This window comes from Nipponia nippon, unplaced genomic scaffold (assembly GCF_047370975.1).
Source record: "Nipponia nippon isolate SJK-2023a ecotype South Korea unplaced genomic scaffold, ASM4737097v1 scaffold_6, whole genome shotgun sequence".
Classification (NCBI taxonomy): Eukaryota; Metazoa; Chordata; class Aves; order Pelecaniformes; family Threskiornithidae; genus Nipponia; species Nipponia nippon.
In genome coordinates this window covers 33,468,337-33,488,390 of record NW_028262380.1, presented here as the reverse complement: position 1 = coordinate 33,488,390, position 20,054 = coordinate 33,468,337, and the positions used below count along the sequence as shown (strand labels likewise).

Here is a 20,054-nt window from a genome sequence, read left to right as displayed (position 1 = left end):
GACATGGATTTCTTGTAGCCTTGTGGGGATCTCCCCTCTGCTGCAAATCCTTGCAAATTTGGCGTAGGCCCACTGTAATTTGAAATAGGACACACATGAACGTAACTAAACTGCTGGAAAGAAAGGATTAGAAGAGCATCACAGATTTCTGTGGTGTAATTTTAGCCTCACTAGGTTCAGGCTGTTCTTTAGTATGAAAACGTGCATCTAAAGGACACTGAAGGCAACGGGATCAAACAGCTGAAGCTTTCTCTACCAAAGATCACCACCTAAAGAACAAAGAAAATGTATTCACGAGCTGCTTTTATTGGTAGCTCCACACAAGACACTGACAAAGGTAGTAAACTGGTAATGGATTCTGAAAAGCTGTGAAACGAAATTAAAAAGTTGGAGGGCACAACTCAGGCGGAAGGATATCATTAAAAGTAAGGAGAAAAAAAAATAAGTAAAAGGAGGGAAGCAGGGAAGGAAAGCTCTTTTTGTAAAATTAGCGGTAAGGCAGGGAACCGCATTCTTTGAAGACAGGGGGAAGGCAGAGCACCAGTTTACATAGCATGAAAGACGTTTGATGACACAAACTAGTAACAATTAAAACCCAGCAACAACAAGGAGGTAGCCTTTGCAATGAAGATAAGCATTTTGTCACTGTTGACCAGCTAACTCGATGCTTTTATGTGGATGCTGCCCTGATCTGCACACAGAGTCCTCACGTTTACCACAAACATCACAGTCGAGGCACGGGCTGCTTCTGCACGTAGGCTGGAGGCCGAGTGTAGCTTTTAGGTTGGCTGCTCACCCTCACACTGTAGAGTGCAGACAGGTAAACACCACAGCGACTGAAAAATCCTCCAAGGACAGGTAAGTCCCTGACAATTCATTTGGGAAGGGAGGAACATGTGGTGGGGTAAGTTAAAAGCAGGTCAACTTATCACAGTACTAAGACCGGGAAAAAATCTGCCAAAGATCTAGGGCCAAGCGTACAGCAAACCCCGAATTCAGAGAGGCCAGAAACATTGCGATGAGAAGGAAAGGTAAAATAAGCATTCAACTTTACTTATATTATTGAAATTGCCAGTAAAGCCCCTGGAGCCAGCAAAGCAAATCATTTAAATCTTAAAATAAAATTTAGTGGTCTTTTAATATAAATCATTCTGGAAAGAAGCTAATGAAACCTTATAGGTCCACCAGAATCACTGTGACTGAATTCAGGCAAGGACTCATTTTTAAGTCTGCTGGTTGCCAAGGTTATTCAGATTAATTTATTCTGTTTCCAAAGACTAAAAGAACACAGTGCTTTATGCTAAGGTATTCCCTTATTATTGATATACAAGCTCTCCTTGTAGCTTATTACTACATATAAATTTTATCTCTACAGGTATCTGAGCAAAACAAGGCGTTTACAAAAGCAGTAGCTAGAGATGCAATATGGGTTTTCGAAGCCCATTTTAGTGAAGGTGGCTCCAGGAATTACTGCTGCTGAAAGGGTGAAACAGGAAAAGCTCAAATCACTACACACAAAGATTAAAAAGTTTGTCCTTGAGTAGCTTACTCCATGTTTCCAACACAAGTCTGTATCCACCCAACAAGTTCTGGAATGCCCAACTCTATCTGTAAGTTAGACAATTACAAGATATATTAAAAATCCCAAAGCCTTTATTTGTAAGTTTAACACATTACAGTATTTACTGTTCAGAATAATGTATACAATAAGGCTGTGATAACTGACTTAACTTTGTTGCCAGAGTTTTAATTCAGTTTTACCTGAAGGTCTCTCAAATCTCTCTTTTAGAAAGACTTATCCTCCTAGTCTTTGAAGGGAGTAGTAAGAACTTGGACAGAAACAGGACTAAAAGATTTCTAACCAACTTCTGCATTTGGTCAAGGTCCAAAGCGGCAAAGCTGCAGGAGTATGTACATGGCAAACAACGGAACTATAGTAGATCATTAGATACTGCTTAGAACTAAATTATAGTCTCTTGCTTGTAGTGGTGGCTAGAACAGCTGCACCTACCTGACAATCCCCGTCTTTCAGAAAGGTTAGCATGTCAAATACAGTGTGAAATCTAGAAAAGCTTTCTTCTATAAGCCCCAGCAGAATGTACCATTAACACCAGTTGTATGCAAGATCACCCTAAAATGAAACCTACTTAATTTCAGACTTACATTTTAAAATAATTTCTCTGGTCTGCAACAGCATCAGTTACAATTGGTATATGGAGAATTCAGTTCTGGATTTAAGTAGTCACTTGACTCAAGGAGGAACAAAAGGCCTAAAGTCAGCTATAGGAAACATTTAGCAGTAAGAGCAGATGTTAAAATTAGGCAAAACCCAAACTCACTTAGCATTTACAATGCAGAATGCACCCTCACCCACACCCTGAAGTACCACACCACCAGAGACAAGTCACCTCCTTACTCCTGTATTTCTTGCTCATTTATTTCACTTTTCCGCTTGGCAGAACACCTCACCGTGAGCATCACACAGTGCAAGGATCTCCAGAAACAAGTCACTGTATGTGGCCTGTTATTCCAGATTGCTTAAGAGTTCACTTGATTCATTTCAAAACATTTTTTAGAATATGCATCTAACAGCAGCTGGATTTACACCTACATGCCACATTTCAGCAAAATAAGGTAAGGAATGTGCTTAACAGTGAACTACCGGCATGCCAGAAACCAAAAAACCTAACTCTGACAGAGTTACCAGTGTTGTACAAAGTCTTCTGGTGAAAGTGTGAAGATTGCCTACAAGGAAAAATGTTGGCATTGGCACAACCAGTGTAGGACTAAAAGAAAAGGGAAAAAAAAAAAAAAAAAAAAAAAAAAAAAGAAACCAAACCAGCAGCAGGTTGGTTTGTCCTTTAAGGGCCCGGAACAGACGGGCCATTCCTGCCTGTGCCAGGATACCCATAGCTAACCCAGTACATCATTGTTGAGTACAGAGACTTCTGTGCTTCTTTTCTAGAGTTCAGGTTTGTGACTGCAGAAGGGGCTAAAAAATAGGGGGAAAAAAATCCTAATAGGAACAACGATACACGAGAGAGAATAGAAAGGGAGAAAAGAGAAGACCTTAAACTTTCATATCCCTGAACAAGAAACACTGTACTATGAACTTGCATTGAACTGTGACGTTTTCTTCTAGAATCATCTCCATTATCATCAGAAGGACTCCATAGAGAAGTCCTGAATTTATAAATTTGCTTACAAAATAACCTAAGAGGAAGAGCTGAAGTGTTGATATCTTGTACTAGTTTGAGAAGCAAATCCTCTGAAGGTGACCTGGCTAGAGAGTTCAGTCACCGTAGAGCACCATAAGACACCACGTAACACTCGACAGGAGGAGGCAGATGAGGACAGAAGTCCGTCATTCCATGCCATTATAAAACGTATACAGAAGGTAGGAGCCCAACTCAGGAAGAACACCTGGTGTTTGGTCATCTGTTCCTTTCTCTGCTTCTAAGGAAGAAACAACAACAAAAAGGCAGCCCTGTACAGGATTGTTCTGCTATAGAATACTGCACTCGGTCCGATCCATTCTCACCAGATATACACCCATCCTAAAAAAAGTCAGCTCACCAGAGGCAAGATTCAGTAATTAAAGGGCAGAATTAAGTCGCACTTCCAAATTCTATCACTGGCCTTAATGTAACACACTATGCAACTCCAACCAAATTAGTTTCTTTGTTCCTTAAAATTAGGAAAAAATAACTGCTACTTCACAAAGAACTTCAGAACTACTTTTTGTAAAGTGCTTTTGAGCTCCTCACATGATGAACATATTCATATTGCATAAAACAAAAACTGGGAGGTGACCTGATTATTTTTCCTTTAAGTAAAAACAAATATGAAAATGAAATTGTTAGATGCAATTGTGTTTAATTACAGTGGTAGGTACCAAGCCACTCCTGAAATCAAGTGCCTCGGTGCTACTGAGCAACATACCAAATCTACACAGAGTTCATTTATTCTATTTTGATTCCAGTATAATTTGTTCCAACATATTCTTTGCTCAATCCAAATCTACTTACCCAAAACACAATACAGGCTATACTTAGTTTTGTATTATTACTTAAAAGTAAAAAACTTGTTCTGAAACATTTTGGCTTCAAGAAAAGACAGCTTGTGAATCCACTGACAATCTCAAATTATGAACTTCAGTTTCCAAAGCCCTATCACCATTTATCTCAAACTCTTCCACAGATCAAGCCAAATCTATGTTTAAAGTTCAAAATACAAAAGATATGAATTATGTTTTTATAAAAATGTAAAAAGCTAGTCAAAATTACATGTTTAGATATTTAATCTCTGAAGAATGGAGTATAGCAGCAGAAACTTAAATATAATAAGAACTATCAACAATAAATACAAGAAATTAGTGCAAAGATTGCAATAGAAGGATTCTTGAGTACAATGAGAATATAAAGAGACATTCTAATTTGTACAAAAACCATCCCAACTCTGTATACAATCTCTTCTATAAATACAACCACATAAGATGAAATGCTTATTTGCAAATAATAGTTATTAAAAAGTGTGCTTTATTGGGTTTTTCACTCATTCTCTTGGCAGGTGTAGTTTGCAGGAAGTCTGTAAAGACAAATTTTCATAATTAGACATTTTTAACTCCTCCAGAAGTTATGTTTTAAATACAACTAACAACACATGAAGTACATACTTGATTTCCACAGAAAGCATTGTGAGAACACTAAGCATTGTAACAAATCCATTTGCAGTTAGCAATTTATAAGTGTGTGACAATGAGATAAATTAAAAAAAAAAAAAAAAAGTGCACCACAAATATTAAAACAACAGTTTACCTATAGCGGAGCATGAAATTGGCTGTGCATTGCTATTGCCTGTTGAAGTTTTTCCTCTTTGGCTCGTCTACAGTGGCAGAGCTACAAAACAAGACATAGGAAGAGTGAATTCTGAAAGGAATTTTTTATAATGTATACTACAGTTTCTCTTCAATGATTTAGCTACTTTGCAGGCTCTTTAAAAAAGGAAAACCCTGTGAACCACCTCCCTTCCAAACTTCAGGGTCAACAACTGTGTGTATTGATAACATTACTACATCCACAACTGCTTGGGAAACAAGAGAATTGTTTCCTATGTTATGAAATGCATTTCTTAGGCATTTTTAAAGAAAGGTACACTACCCGGTAAGTCGCTCTTGTTGCAGCATGAGCAAGAATGGTGGTTTTTGAACCTCAGTTATTTATTTCGTGATAGCCATCAACAGAATAATTAGTTTATGAAGTTTAATAAATTAAACATTAAGGTTGCTTAATATAAGATGTCATTCTATGTCGACTTACCAAATTTAAAATTGTCCATGTGGCTATCTTCCCTATATCTATATAGGATATAGAAGAAAGTGGCACAAAAATATCTGCAACAACACAGGACTAGGGTCTAATGCAGGAGACCTTTGCACTCCCATCTTAAAGGTATGTGCCTTCAGAATGCAGATTATATTCTAAATAGACTGTAGCCACTTAGGGATATATTTTTCTTTTGTTGGAGCTTACTAAAGCACTGTTCTGCATCACAGGACTGCTCAAGCTCCAAGTCTTAAATTTATTCACTATGTGTTGTATATCACTCAGATTAGAATGACTTGTATATTACATACCGTTCTCTTTTCCATGAAACTACTAAGGAAGTCATCTATTTCTGTTTTGCCTTCCAAGAATTCTTCTGCAATAGTGTCAGATTCCTCTTCAGCTTCATGAGCAGCTACTTTAAGTCTGGCTTGCAGAGCACTTGGACTGCAACTCTAAGAAAATAAAAACTCCTCTGTAATATTAAACTGTCCATCAAAACCTACATTTCCAATAAGAAGGAAAAATTACTATATAAATATGGGATATGTGAATAAAGCTGTATTATTACATAAAAGCCTAAGTGACCAGATGAAGCTTCACCTCCAAGAAACAGCATAGCTTGTTAAACTAGAAAGGATTCGATGTGAGAAAAGCGTTGCTAGTTTAGGTGTTCATTCACAATGATTCTCACAAATGTATAAACCTTTTCAACTTTTGCTCTACACTGTAGAAAACATCCAACTTGGAAATCTGACAGGTTCTCGAGTGCATGATTTCTGAGTAGAACTAGCTTTTTAAGTGTCTTCAGTAAACAGGGTCTACTTTTGAGACTCAAAGTCAGTAGTGAACCTGAGAAGTATAAAAAGGTAAAGAAGCACTTACTGTTCAGCTTTTAAATACCCTTGAAATGGCTGTGGAGAGGAAGACAGGAAAGGAAAAAGCACCTACTCAAGACGTAGATGGGCTGCTAATCTAAACCAGTATACTCATTCTTCTGTTCTTATAAACCTCAAACCTTATTTCTGCTTATTGCGTATAATTGCATTATTTTTCCTCTAAAACGTTTGGACAGTTAATTAGAATGCAATTCACGTCTTCAATAGAAGTCTGTGCAGAGCCAGAACTGCAAAATTAAGGTATTTATAGATTTTAGATGCTTGGAGTACCCGTCATCTACCCCATGAAAAATATTTTACTTACATACTGTAAAACTGTAATGTAATCAGAAATTTCCTGTTAAATTAATCTTGTACAAAATAAGGAGAATTTGCTTTAATAAAAGATGACTAAAATTCACCCACAGCACAAAGTAAAAAGACTTGTCTGGAACTTTGAAGGAGAGAGAACAGGAGATACCAGGTAGTGTACAGTGAACATCAATATATGAAGATACAGCCTATGTGGAAAAACAGCACAAAAATCCATCTGCAACTCCCCAGCTCTCAGCCTCCTAACCACCACTAAATTGAATCAGCAAATCTAACTTAGAAAAAAAGAAAAGGTAATATAGCAGTGGGATATTATGTCCTGTTCTTAAGTGGTTTCTTACAGAAATGAAGGTTTCTCAATGCCAACTACCTCCACCCACTTTAAAGCCAACTTATATCACACAGAAAGGAAGCATTAGGAGTCAGACTATTCTGATTTTCAAGCGAGGAAACATTTAATTCATTTAGATTACCAATGAAATCATTCAGTTTGCTGTCACCTAACTTTCTGCTTGCTATTTCGTATTCTGTTACTTTTTGAGCATTTTGAAATTCAGTTATTATGCATGCTATTTTGATGGACTGTTGCATTCTCAGGTCACAAGTCTTGCAAAGATTTCAGCACAGAAATTGTTTTATGACAAGTTACATCTTTTAATGCATATCCTGGTAAACATGCTAAGAAACTGTTCTTCTCCAAACTGCTTTCTGAAGTAGTGACTTTACTCTATTTGAGCTTTAGAATGTGCAAAGTTTGACAGCATATATAACGTGTTGCCCAAAGTAAGCATACCCAGTGAATCACAGAATTTAAGTTTCTACAACAATGGTTTTAATTATTTTCATCTCATACAGTTTTACAAGCTTATTATGTTGAATGGGTACCATTAATTAAACAAGCCTTCTTTATAAAACATTCTATTCTTAAAACTGGTTTGACCCAGGATTGTACTTAAGAACAGCTCTAAATGCTCATCACACTCCCTTCTTCCAACTTTGCTTCTATTGCAGCGTTAAAAAAAAAAACCAACCCAAAAAAACAGTAGTGCAATCATAACACTGCTTTGCTTTCAAACGGTTTGGTACTTCATCCCATTTTATTTCACACTTGATATGAATCTATTCCATATAAAATTAGAATTTAACCAGAAGAATATTCTTTATAGATAAAGATAGAAATCAAAACTTCAGTTTTATTGAAGTACTCTTAAAAGATAATATGATATAGAGATTATACCTCACTAAGTTCATGCTGTCTTTGCATCTTTTTTTCAAAGGCTGCTTTCATCTGTGTGAGTTGCTCATACTGGAAGGAAGAAGAAAAAGAATGTTTTCCTCCCTGAAAAAACCAGAATATTACAACTAGTATTTCTGAAAAATATTTTCTTGTTCACTTACTTTATCCAACACTGTCTGTCTTTTTGCCTCAAGACTGGGCTCCAGCAACAAGTTTTTTTCTGTAAAATGAAGTCACTATTACTACTTTTTTTAAAGGATTCAGCTCGCAGAACACAGCCACAGATGATAACGTTTTGACATCTTACTTGCCAGCTCTTCAATGCTTTTCACTAACTCATCTCTGTCAGTAATGACTTGCTTCAGTTGTGGTAGAGTCACAAACTGTTCCAGTAACACTTCCTCTTGCTCGTTCATATTGGTCAGCTGTGATATACTATATTCAAACAGAAAGAAAGCAGATTTAAAGCTAACAGCAAACATTACATGTAGAGTTACTCATTTCTGCCAAAAGTTTGAGGCATTTATTGGGATGTTACAGATACACGACACTCGACCACAACTTATTTTTCCCCTTTTTGCCTGGACTGTGGGCTCTACTATCTGCAGCAGTGAGCTTAAAAAGCAGTGTGTTAAAAAGTATCTCTCATTTCAAGCCTTATTTCCTATAAAGCGTTTTTTAATGCTACTATAGTGAGTTGACCTTGGCCAGCTACCAGACGCTCACTCAGCTGCTTTCTCAGTCCCCCTCCTCAGGAGGATATAGGGGAAAAGCTTGTCGGTCAAGATAAAGACAGGGAGACCACTTACCAATTACAATCACAAGCAAAACACACTCAACTTAGGAAAAATTAATTTAATTTATTGCCAATTACAGTAAGAGTTGGATGGTGAGAAAGAAAGACAAAACCTAAAACACCTCACCCCCTTTTTCCCCAGGCTCAACTTCACTCCTTCATTCGCAACTCCTCTACCTCCCCCTGCCTCAAGCACTGCAGGGAGTGGGGGGAATTGCAGGTGTTGCAGTCAGGCCGTACGTTTGTCTCTGCTGCTCCTTCCTCCTCACACTTTTCCCCTGCTCCAGTATGGGTCCCTCTCCACAGGCTGCAGTCCTTGGCAGTAGAGCCTGCTCTCCATGGCTACAGTTTCCTTCAGGGCTTACCTGCCTGCTCCAATGTGGGGTCCTCCACGGACTGCAGCGTGGATACCTACTCCAGCATAGTCCTCTCCATGGGCTACAGGGAAATACCTGTTCTACTGTGGTCTTTTCCAAAACCACCACGGGCTGCAGATGATTATCTGCTCTAGCAACTTGGAGCACCTCCTCCCCCTTCTTCTCTGACCTTGGTGTTCGCAGGATTCTCACACTCTTCCACCCCTCCCCTGAATCCTCACTGTCTCTGCAGTGTTTGCTCTTTTTTACATGTGTTTTCATAGAGGCAGCACCTGCTTCACTGATCGACTCAGCTATCCTGCAGTGGGTCTCCTGCCAAGCCAGCTGTGTCTGGCATGGGGGCAGCCCCTGGGCCCCTTCCCACAAAGACCACCTGTGCAGCCCTCAAGCTACCAAAACACTGGTACCCACACCCAACAGAGCTACTCAGAACAGCTGCACTACCATTTGTAATTTAACTCAACTACCACCAGAAGAATCATGGAATTTTAATCCGGTCTTCTTGGAAGGACCAAACTTGATTAGAATGTTTTATCTAAACAAACAAATTACACTTCCTCCCCAGGCCCCCTAACTTTCTGCTACATAATAAGGATGCTGCTAGAACTTACAGCTGATTTAGCTAAATTAAACAGGCTCTTAAGAAGGTGTCAAGGGAAACAAAAAAAAAACCCAGAAGTCCTTCTTGCCAAAGGTCTTTTGCTTTTTGAAAGGACAGAGTTTTCAATCACTAAACTATGACACCACCACAAAGATGTGAGATCAGAAAGAAACCAATCTTCTAAGACCCTTCAGAATTACTAGCTAATTTGTAATCTATTCAATCCCAGATAACTGATCAAGGAGGCTGTCTCATTAGATCTGAGCAAACTGCTGGGAACAATAACGAATATAATTTCAATTATGACAAGATATGCTTTTGATTAAAGTATTTGTGTAATATGTGTATGAAGTATTTAGATGTGGAAGTGATTTGCACTGGGACAGCTGGCACATTTACCACCTGGATTTATCTAAACCAACCCCCCCGTACATGCCGAGCTGCTCACAAAGTAGTCCATTTGTGAACCAGTCTCAAGTCCATTTCCCTGTCGCCTTTCCTCCTTCAAAAGTTACGCTTATTGTGTTAGTAGAAATCAAGTCCCTGGTGAGGCCCCAGAAGACAGAATACTGACAGTTAGAAAAATAAAAATAAATGCTCTTTTCCCTGGTGTTGAATCGTAACGTATTGTTGCTGCTGAGAAAACCCTAAACAAGCACCACATTTGAATACAAGGCTGGCTTACACTCTGACTCTACAATTTTGCTAAGTGGTAGTTCTCCTATTTATAATTTCTACAAAAACCTTTCAGTGATATATACAGACTTTGGACAAAAATCAGATACAGACCAGCAATAATTGCCTTTTAATCACTATGGAAAGTTTTGCTACCTTCTGAAAATTTACCTTAGTTCTGAGAGTTCTGGAAATGTATCAGGAACATCAGGCATCTTGTAAGTAAATCCATTCTGGCCAACCTAAACGGAAGTTTAGAAAAGCTTAGTAGATTTTTGAAGATCAATTTCTTGATGTTTAACCTGATTAATCCAAAACTGGAGATGAATATTTGCCAGCAACAAGAAAAGTAGGAAAAGTAGTAAGAAGCAGTAGCACTAGCCTCTGAACAGAAGATGTCTCAACTCAACCATGGCAACAAAATACTTGGGGATGTTTGGGGTAGCATGTCATAAAAGATGAACCACTTTTGGAGGAAAATAATTCTGTCTTGCTATGTCCTCTGTTTGAGAACAGGTGGATGACCCAGGAAACACACAAGAGTAGCATAACTCAGGGAAGTGAGAACAGAGAAAGAGATTGACATTTTGATCTCTCTCATGTGGTTTTTGAAGACATAATCCCTCAGGACAAAAGTTTTTAGAAGGGGAAAAATAAGTCTGTCTTCATAGAAGGTATAAATTTTAAATTCTACAAAACCAGAAAAGTGTCTTCCAAGATGAAGAAAGCTTTTGTTTCTAAAGACAGGATTTGATGAAAGACTAAACATTTGGATAGAAAGTTTCTGGAGGACATTAAAAAAAGAAATCCTTCCAGAGTGCATCAGTGAGAGGGATTTTGTGAGTACACACATCCAAGATCCGTGAAGAGAAGCTATTTGAAGCATGAAACCAAGAAATAAATACTCTACACATAACAGCTTGGGACTGCACATCATTCTCACCTGATAGGTTCGGGGCAGGAAATCCCATATAGATAAAAGGATCTCATTTTCTACGGCTGGAGAAACAGTCACAGCTGTACTATGGGGGAGTGCAGCTCAAAAAAAAAAGTATATTCAAAGATATTTAGCATAACACTAGTTTCACTGAAACTCAGAAAGACAAACTTGTTGCTCTGACTTCAAGTTTGTTCTAAAATACTTTTCATCAAAGCCAGAATGGCATTTTCATTTTCCTAGCACCAGCAAAACAATGAAGTGTGGTCACTCAGACTGTTCCTTGAGTTTTGTGGCAATGCCCTGTGTGCCCTTGAGGGAACTTATACCCAGTGTCTGATAGCTTAAGCAGCAAAACTCAGTGCACAGACCTGAAGCACTGCTTCTGCTGTTGGAACAGGTAGTGGCAGATCAGCAATGAAGCCATAAGAGGGAGCAGCAGGCTTGTCTGTAGTGTAGCTTGAAGAAACTGATTCAGCAACTGGCACGGCTGCCATTGTTCTATTTGTTTCTTGAGGTGGGTACGGAGGAAGAAATGGAAACCCCTGAGGAGCGTAAGGAGGCATTCCAGCTGGTTTGTTGAAAAGGCTAAAAACAAACAAACAACCACGACCATGAGCAACCAACTGCTTACAGCACATTTCTTATAATTTGAATTGTAATTACTAGACCACATACAAGACAAAAGATTGAATTTTTAAAAGACCATAAAGTTTGCATTTTCTGTTCTCAGTTACTTCCAATGTAGTAAGTCTACTTTATGTCTTATACTGTGACACAATATACAACTCCATTAAACTATATTCTTGTAGAGCAGCCAAATACACACTCACACTCTTAATTGTAAGAAAACTACTTCTCAAAAATTTATGAGAGCGTAACTTTAAATGGTTTCCATCTAAAAGTCCTGAGAAATGCATCTGTGTCATACATTAGTTCTTATTTACAGTATAGCATTTAACAGCTTGGGCAATGCACACAATAATTACTTCTAAATAACATGAATTATTTTTTTTAAATTCACAACTGCAGCTGCATCTGAACCCAGTATCATCGTCAGCCACGAGAACCACAGTTGTAGTGATAAAGCTGTAATGTCTCAGACCACTTTTGCATATTTAATACAATTATTTAAACTGCACAACTTCTGTTGCACAGTTGTGCAACAGAAGCTGCCTCTAAGCCTGGGAGATTATGAACAGAATATGAAGAAGCACAACTGCTCAGATCATGATCTACAGCAGAATCAAGATTTCATCTGATAATGTAAACATTTATTCTTTTTCAAGAAAACAGAAGTTATATCAGCATGTTGATACAGCAACTCCAATGAAATCCAGTGTTTCTTCTGAAAACAACCATGCCATCAAGCATGCACATGAAACTGTGCAGGGAATCTATGTCTCACAATACATCCACTACATTATTCCTGTTCCTGCCCCCCTGATACTTGGCTTCATCTGTGGTTAAAAAATGTAAGTTAATACACATTGTTTCATTCATCATATTTATAGATACTTACTATGGAAATGATGTTGAGCTAGGAGCCAGAACTGGAGGATTCTTCCAAAACTCATCCAGCAAACTCTGAATAATTTTTCCCAGATCTGAGTGCATTGTAAACTGGTAAAAACAAAACCAAACCAAACCTCAAAAAACTTAAAGCAGCAAGATGCAGAAGAAAAATTACTCCTGGAATCCAACAGTTCCAAAATGTGCTGAACTTGACTAATTATACCCACAGGGCAGTGCTGTAAGCTATTTCAGAGACATATGAGCTAATGTAATCTGTGTTTATGCAAGCTCCAAATAAAGTGATAAAGCCACCCAGAACTGAACAGAAACTACAAGTCTTTTGGATATTCCATTATCAATGGAGAATCAATCAAGTATAACATTTCTGATGAACAACCAAAAAAAACCCCACCTTGCTTAACAAGATACATTTGGAGGGAAAAAAATAAAGGGGAAAAAAAACCCCTCAAGATTTAAGTTTGAGACAAAAAGCATCGTTAACTGCATTCTGAAAAAGTCATAACCTGACTCCACAACGCAAAAAACCCTATCACATCCTTGCTGGCAGAGAAAAAAAAGCTCACAGCATATTAAAATCCTGCATATTAGAGCTAAAACCTTTATATCTTTCTAACAGGATTAGGGTAGAAAGAACTATGTCACAGAACAGTCTTAAAGCATCCTTCTCCCTTATTTGGAATAGCTGTAGAGAAAACAAGAACTGTGCTATTAGTACTAACAAGAAAAGTGGTAGGAACTTTCTAAGCCATCATAACTTAAAATAGTTTTAGATATATGGAATACTGAACTCAGTAATGGTAGCAGTAAAAGAATTAAAAGTAGTATACCGAACACTACTGAATTTTTGTTTTCAGACCCCTGAAAATATAGTTTGAGAGGGATTAGGATCTGTACTAGTCTTTTTTAGCAGAAGCATTAGCAATAGTCTACTGTTAATAGCAATTTTAATACATGTAGATATATGTGAAGCTACAAATTATACATACATTACTTATTAATGGACCGGTCACATACACTCCCTGCTTGTCCATTAAATGATGTCTCACAGGTGGGAAAACACTGATGACTGGTTTTTCCTGAGGAAACTGAGGTGGAAGCAAGCTGCAAATACAAGAATTATCAGCTACATCCCATGATAAAGTTTGCATAAGAAGACTTCTTATGCAAAGAAAAAGTACTATTAATTACATAAACTTATGTTTCTACAAGAAGAGTTATGGAGAAACACAGAGTGAAGCACACAAGAGGATTATTCAGTTACAAAATTAGAAGTCAGACAGATTAGAATACCAGACTTCCACAGAACTGAAGAGAGCATTTACTGGGCAAAACCGTAGCATAACAATGAAGCAATTATGTCCATGGACCAAGAAAAAGCTGTAGCATAACGAGAATATTTTCTAATACAAATGTTATTACAACAACATAGCATAACCTGCAAGAATATCAGGCAAGTTATCAGGCTAAAGTCATAAAAAACTTGTCAACAGAATACCATCAATATTTGCCAGAGCAAAAGCACCCCCCAAGTAAATTCATTGGAAATGTTACAATAAATCACTTAAGTTATGATCCAGAAGCTTCATTGAGGTAAGAGTTAGTACTAGGAGCTACAGCAGATTAGTAAATTACTAATTAAGTTTATTTTCACTCGTAAGGGATTCAAAGTCATCAGAAACCCTCAAGCATTTTCTCCTACTTATCTTCAACCAAAACCACGCAGGTATCTTAGCAGCTGACCACAGCAAAATATAGTTTTGCTTTCAGCTGAGCTGAGCATCTGCATCTTGTACAGAACCACTTGCACTTAGATCACTACAACCACTAATGCAAATCCAGGTTATAGTTCCTCAAATTAGTTATGAGATGGGAGACATTTATGTTCTATTACTACTTTTTTTTGAGAACATTTTTAATTTTCAAGATGTGCATAGAGATATCTCACTCTACTTACATGTTAATATTAATTGTCAAGTTGTTTACAGTGAATGGCAGTCGATATTCCACATCTTTCTGAATTTCTGCAATGCTGTCAAAGAAGAAATTGTTAGCATCCAATTAATGGTCAATATAACAGCCTAAAGCCTAAAAAAGGGCATGACCTCAGACCTTTGTATTTAGTTTAGTTTTGAAAAGCCTTGTAAGAATAAAATTGAAAATGCTGGAATAAGTTAATATGCTTCAGAATGCTATACTGAATATTAAAATTAAAGCAAAAAATAGTAGATTCAACGTTCAAACCTCATGCACGATCACAAGCGATGGAAATATAAGCAGAGAAATTGTGCTACCCACTGATCTGACAACAATCCCAACTTATCTTTCTCCACTTACTGGCTTAACTTCAGACATCACATCAGTGATTTTTTTAATATACTGATTTTTATCTGATAAAACATTTACTTTGCCAAGGTGTTACACCTGGTTCACAACTAAGTATTGCTCTGCAACACTACCTACAGATCAATATTTAAAACATACATTACACTAGGCCTTCTTGCTTAATAGATTTGCTTACTATTTAATAGATGTTTTTTCCACATGAAACAAGTTCTAGGCACTTGCACAGATATTTTCAAGAATCATCTGGAGAAGAGCTACTTGTAAGAATGTAAAGCTCTGTAATCTAGTGACACTCAAGACATAGCCGCCCCCCTGCCCCAAAAGCATCGAGTGAAGAAACATGTTATCTTATGAAATCTGGTAAGACTGAATCGAAATTTGCTCCTCCTATAACACGTAAGTTACTGAGAAAAATCTTTCAATCATCTGCATTAACAGGAAATTGATTTCAACACTCAAAGCACTCTACAATTTGTATGCACAGCAAGAGTGTTTTGAAAGATGGCATCCCAAAGAATGCAGAGGAGGAGGAGCAGAAGACCTAACTCAGAAGCAGAATTTCTGGCCAAAATTAACATACCTACACCGGGACCGGGTGAGAAAGGAGGGCAGAAAATCAGCTTCATCTTACAATGCCACAATCAAAACAAACTTAAAAAGCAGACTGATTCCTCTTCCATGTATTTTTCCTGCCTGCACCTTGTTAATAATATTCTTCTCCCTCACCTTTCTAAGGCTCTCTTATAAAGGGAGGGAACACAGCTGGAATTGGGAATAAGGGCAGCTGGGTGTTCCCAGAAAACCTCTTTGTACCCAACTTCAGAAACGCCCCTACATCTACCTCCAGGTGCACTCCATACAATTACTGTCCCCAAAAACCCCAGAATACATTACCTGCAAATGCGCATTAAGCGTAGGCTAGGAGTGTTTTGTATCCCTCCAAAGCACTATTTGCACACAGAATTTAAAACTCTAGTTTTCACAGCTTCGGGAACAAATGGAGCAAGACACAAACCTAGCTATGCACCTTGCTTTCCGCAGCCTGACCTCATTCCTCTCACAGACAACTCAGTATCAGCTCTTTCCCTATGAAATCACAGGCTGTTTGAAGAAACTATCAGGCATCCTCAGCACGGGAGAATTCAAATCAGAGTTTAGGACTCTAAAACACTCCGAAATCACCACCTTCTTGTTCTTAACTGAAGGATTCTCCCTGGAATCTCTCGTGCACATTCCTGCCCTGTAATCATCTGTCATGCATTTTAATAGCCTGCTAAAAAATCCTTTTGAGCAGGGTATATAATTATGCTCCACTCACGTGCACAACCTACAGGAACTGGGGAGGAAGAGGAGAACAGGGAGAGAGAAATGAGAAATCCAGGATCTCATTGAGCTGTCCAAACTGTTATAACCTCCTTTAAGCAAAGCCTTGAACCGATAAACTTAGTTGTCCCTGCCCCAAGCGGGAATGAGTACACTGGAAAAACGACACATTCTTAACTTTGTCTAGAACAACAACAAATGTAAGAAAACAGGTTTTTAAACACAAAACTTTATTTCAAGCTCCTAACCTGTGTGGGATCCTGAAAAGAAAGGCTATCTACTGTAATGAAATTAAGATCACATATACCTGGGCTTTTATTATCTACGAAGACTAACCAAGCTTACATAACTTCGGTAACTACACCATGCCAAGAATTTTATTTTGAGCATTTAGTAAGGACCAGCTGGGATACACGTAAATGAATGACAAAATATACTTATCAGACAAAACGAACATTAGAACAACGTTTATTTAATCACTGCTTAGGAAACAACGCTCTTGCAATGCTTGATGCGTATTCCTATCCTATAGATCTGCGCAGCTGTGGAGTCCATAAGCAAGCACATCAGTCCCGCTCAAAAAAACCTTCGTACTTCTGAAAACTCGCACCAACTACACATACTTTTCAGAAGCACAGAATTTGAGCCACGGTGATTCAGATTTATTCAGTAATAAGTATCCCTTATGAAAACTGTACACTTTGCCAGAACGTACTCCTTCACTTGCCTATTTTTGGGGGTTTTTTTACACCTACCCTCAAGAGAGATTAGGCAGGCCAGCTTACACTGCTGAAAAGTTACATTTGAGCAGCTACCATCTCCCCACCCCTCATCTCCATTCCTGGCTCCAGGGTCCATTCCCTCCCCGTATATGCTTGAACTGGTGCCTGCACAAACAGGTAGTAAACCAGTTCAGCAAGCTGACCTTGACAAAAACTGATCACGTTTTTTTGAGAACTTAACTTGGGGTGAGCTCATCTCCTGGGTAGAGAAAAAAGGGTAGAAATAAAAGACTAAGTAAGGCCAGTCCAACACAAACTTCTAGTTAGGTAAGCTGCTGCGCAATCACAGAGACAGCTCCTTAGAAAAGTGAACCATCTTTCAAAAATATTTGCGAAATTGGCTCTGAACAGATTTAAGTTTAAGCCACGACAATACTTAGCAATACCGTCACGTTCCCTGCGCCACAATTCAAAATATTAGGGTAGTGAGCGAACGGCAATTATTAAACTTTACTCTTAACTTCTGAAGCACTACGCGCCTACAGCCAGTTACCAGAAAGAGGGCTTTACTCCAACACACGCAATCTGCATCTCTTTGCAGACCGTAAACCCCATCAAATCATTCCGCTGGCGTCCCGGTCAAGCGGCGGTGTCAGCGGGCAGGACGATCGGCGCCCGATCCCCGGCCAAGCCGCCCCGGCAACCCCGGCCAGCGGGGACGGCCCCCCCGCCGCCCCGACAGCAAACCTGCCTTTCGGTTCCCGAGCGCAGCCTCCCGCCCCGCCGCGGGCCCGCTCCCCGCTCCCCGCTCCCCTCCGGCCACGCACCCGCGGCCCTGCCCCGGGGCCGCCCCGGGACCCCGCTCCCGCTCGGCGGGACCCCGGAACACCCCGGGGTTCGGCCGGCCCGGCCTACAGCGCCGGCGGCTCGGTTTCTTGTTTACCCGCCCCGCCGGCGGCCGGCGCCGCGCACGGCCGAAGGCCGACGGGACCCAGCCGGGCCCCACCGGGAGCGGACGGGGCGAAATCAGGCCCCTGGGTGTGCGTGCGGCGACGCACGGCCCCCTCCCGAGGCGCGGTCCCACAGGGCCCGGGTCGAGCGACGCAGGCCCCCCCCCCCGCCCCGGCCACTCACGAGGCGTGGGCGCCGCGCAGGGACTCGATCTGTCGCTGCTTCTGCTGCTGGAGGCTGGTGAGGGCGGGCAGCGGCGCGGCGGGCGAGGAGGAGCCGCCGCCCTTGGCGAGGGGGAACAGCCAGTTCATCCTCCCCGCCGCAGCCCCGGCCGGCGCGGGGCCACCGGCGCCACCGCAGCCCGGCCTCGCTCCCTCGCGCATGCGCGCGGCGGCGCCACCGCCTCCCTTCCCCTCGCCCCCGCGGCGGCACGCAGGCTGCGTCACCGCCGCGCGCCCCCGGCGCCAGCCGCGGCGGGGCGGAGGAAGGACGGGCGGAGGAAGGCGGCGCGGCGCGGCCGGCGATTGGCGGCCCCGCTGCCGGTCAGAGGTGAGGGGGGAAAGGCCGCGGCGCGCGGCGATGATGTAATGGCTTTGTGCGGCGGGGCGGCGGGGGCAGCGCTTCCTGCGTCTCGCGCGGCGACTGGCGGCTCTGGGGCGTCGGGGGCCGCCGCGGGGCCCCGCCAGACCCGCAGCGGCCCGGCCCGGCCCGGCCCGGCCGAGAGCGTGAGTGAGCGAGGGGCGGGGGCGCGGCGGCGGCCGCGGGGAGCCGGGCGGGGGGAGGGAGCCGAGGGGCGGCCCGTACCCCCCGCCCCCTGGGTCTGGCCGTGTCCGGCCGGGGCCCGAGGCAGCCCCGCGGAGGCCCGTTGGCCGTACCGGCGGTGGTGACGGCCCGCTGCGGGCGGAGGGTGTTTTCGCGGGCCGCGCGGCTGCCTTCGGGGGCGGGCTCGGGAGCGGAGCCTCTCCCCGCGCTGGGCCGGGGCTGGGGGCAGGCCGGCGCGGCCCCTCCCCGATTCGCACCCCGTCGGGGTGCTGCCCGCCGCGCAGGGCGGGCTCTGCGGCCCCTCGGGGCGCTCCTAGGGCCTTGTACGCGTAAGGAGGCGGCCGGGAACCCAGCCCGGGCGCGAGCCCGAGTCTGTCGGACCGCGACTGGGTCCCCTCCCGCCGCTCTCTGGTTTAGCGCGGCCCGTACGAGCTGAAAGAGCCGCCCCTGCCCGGGCGGCTGCCTGTCGTCCGCAGCCGCCCCGGGTTTGGCGTAACGCGAACAGACACTTTGCCGCTTCGTTCTGTGTTGCACGCAGCCGTGGGATCCCCAGGAACGTGCTCCTCTGAGCCGTGTGGGAATAACGCTTGTGGGCTCAGGTGTCTCTTCTAACTGTTGAACCCGTGCCCCTTGCCCGTTTGCCTGGCTTTGTGCAGGAAGTAAGGTTACGAACAAAACCGTAGGGTTTTGGTTTCGGAGAGTAGCCGAACTCACATAGCTGAAATTCACATGGTTTTGGTGCCTGTGTTGTGCTGCTTCTATGAAATTCTGAAGAATAAAGTTTGATCCTGCTGTTGAAGAGTTTTTCTGCATAAATGAAGACTAAAAACTTACACTTTGGTACTTTGCTTTCTTTGTCTCTTAGGTTAAAAAATTAAATAACTAAGGTCCTCTTTGTGAAACTGATCCTCATTCAAGTGTAACTTTTGATGTATGGTCTCTAAAGCCCCCCACTATGCCAGCAGCTACCGTAGACCATAGCCAAAGAATCTGTGAAGTTTGGGCTTGTAACTTGGATGAAGAGATGAAGAAAATCCGTCAAGTTATACGGAAGTATAATTATGTAGCTATGGTAAGTGAGCACTTGATGTTTATCTAGCAAATTACCGCCAAAACCACGATTACTTCATTAGATGTTAGTAAATTAAAGCTATGAACTTGTTCATCCATTTTCGTTGAAAGAATAATGGATTCTTAATGTTGAATTAATGCTGTATGACCATTGGGATCCCAATCTATTACCTTTTTAAAAGCTAAAT

The 20,054-nt window shown here is 41.6% G+C and overlaps 2 protein-coding genes across 4 annotated transcripts in view; one reads left to right on the top strand and one right to left on the bottom strand.

Moving 5' to 3' along the window:
• Positions 1–1,633: 1,633 nt before the first annotated feature.
• VPS37A (VPS37A subunit of ESCRT-I) lies at positions 1,634–18,557 on the bottom strand. The gene is made up of 12 exons (XM_087737672.1): positions 18,217–18,557; positions 14,649–14,723; positions 13,681–13,795; positions 12,681–12,781; positions 11,530–11,746; positions 10,393–10,463; positions 8,080–8,207; positions 7,934–7,992; positions 7,773–7,841; positions 5,636–5,779; positions 4,818–4,898; positions 1,634–4,587 (listed from the first exon to the last, which is right to left on the bottom strand). The coding sequence occupies exons 1-11, from the start codon at positions 18,414–18,416 to the stop codon at positions 4,818–4,820; spliced, it is 1,260 nt and encodes a 419-aa protein (XP_087593798.1). The 5' UTR covers positions 18,417–18,557; the 3' UTR covers positions 1,634–4,587.
• The window catches only part of CNOT7 (CCR4-NOT transcription complex subunit 7), a 21,081-nt gene continuing 19,472 nt past the window's right edge, over positions 18,446–20,054 (top strand). For 2 of the 3 annotated variants that reach the window (XM_087737677.1, XM_087737675.1), the window contains exons 1-2: positions 18,446–18,582; positions 19,661–19,867. In XM_087737677.1, coding sequence (XP_087593803.1) covers positions 19,751–19,867 — 117 coding nt within the window. In that variant the 5' untranslated portion in view covers positions 18,446–18,582; positions 19,661–19,750. Of the gene's footprint in view, positions 18,583–18,605; positions 18,759–19,660; positions 19,868–20,054 lie in introns of those variants that run through there. The other variant, XM_087737676.1, reaches the window with a different exon arrangement.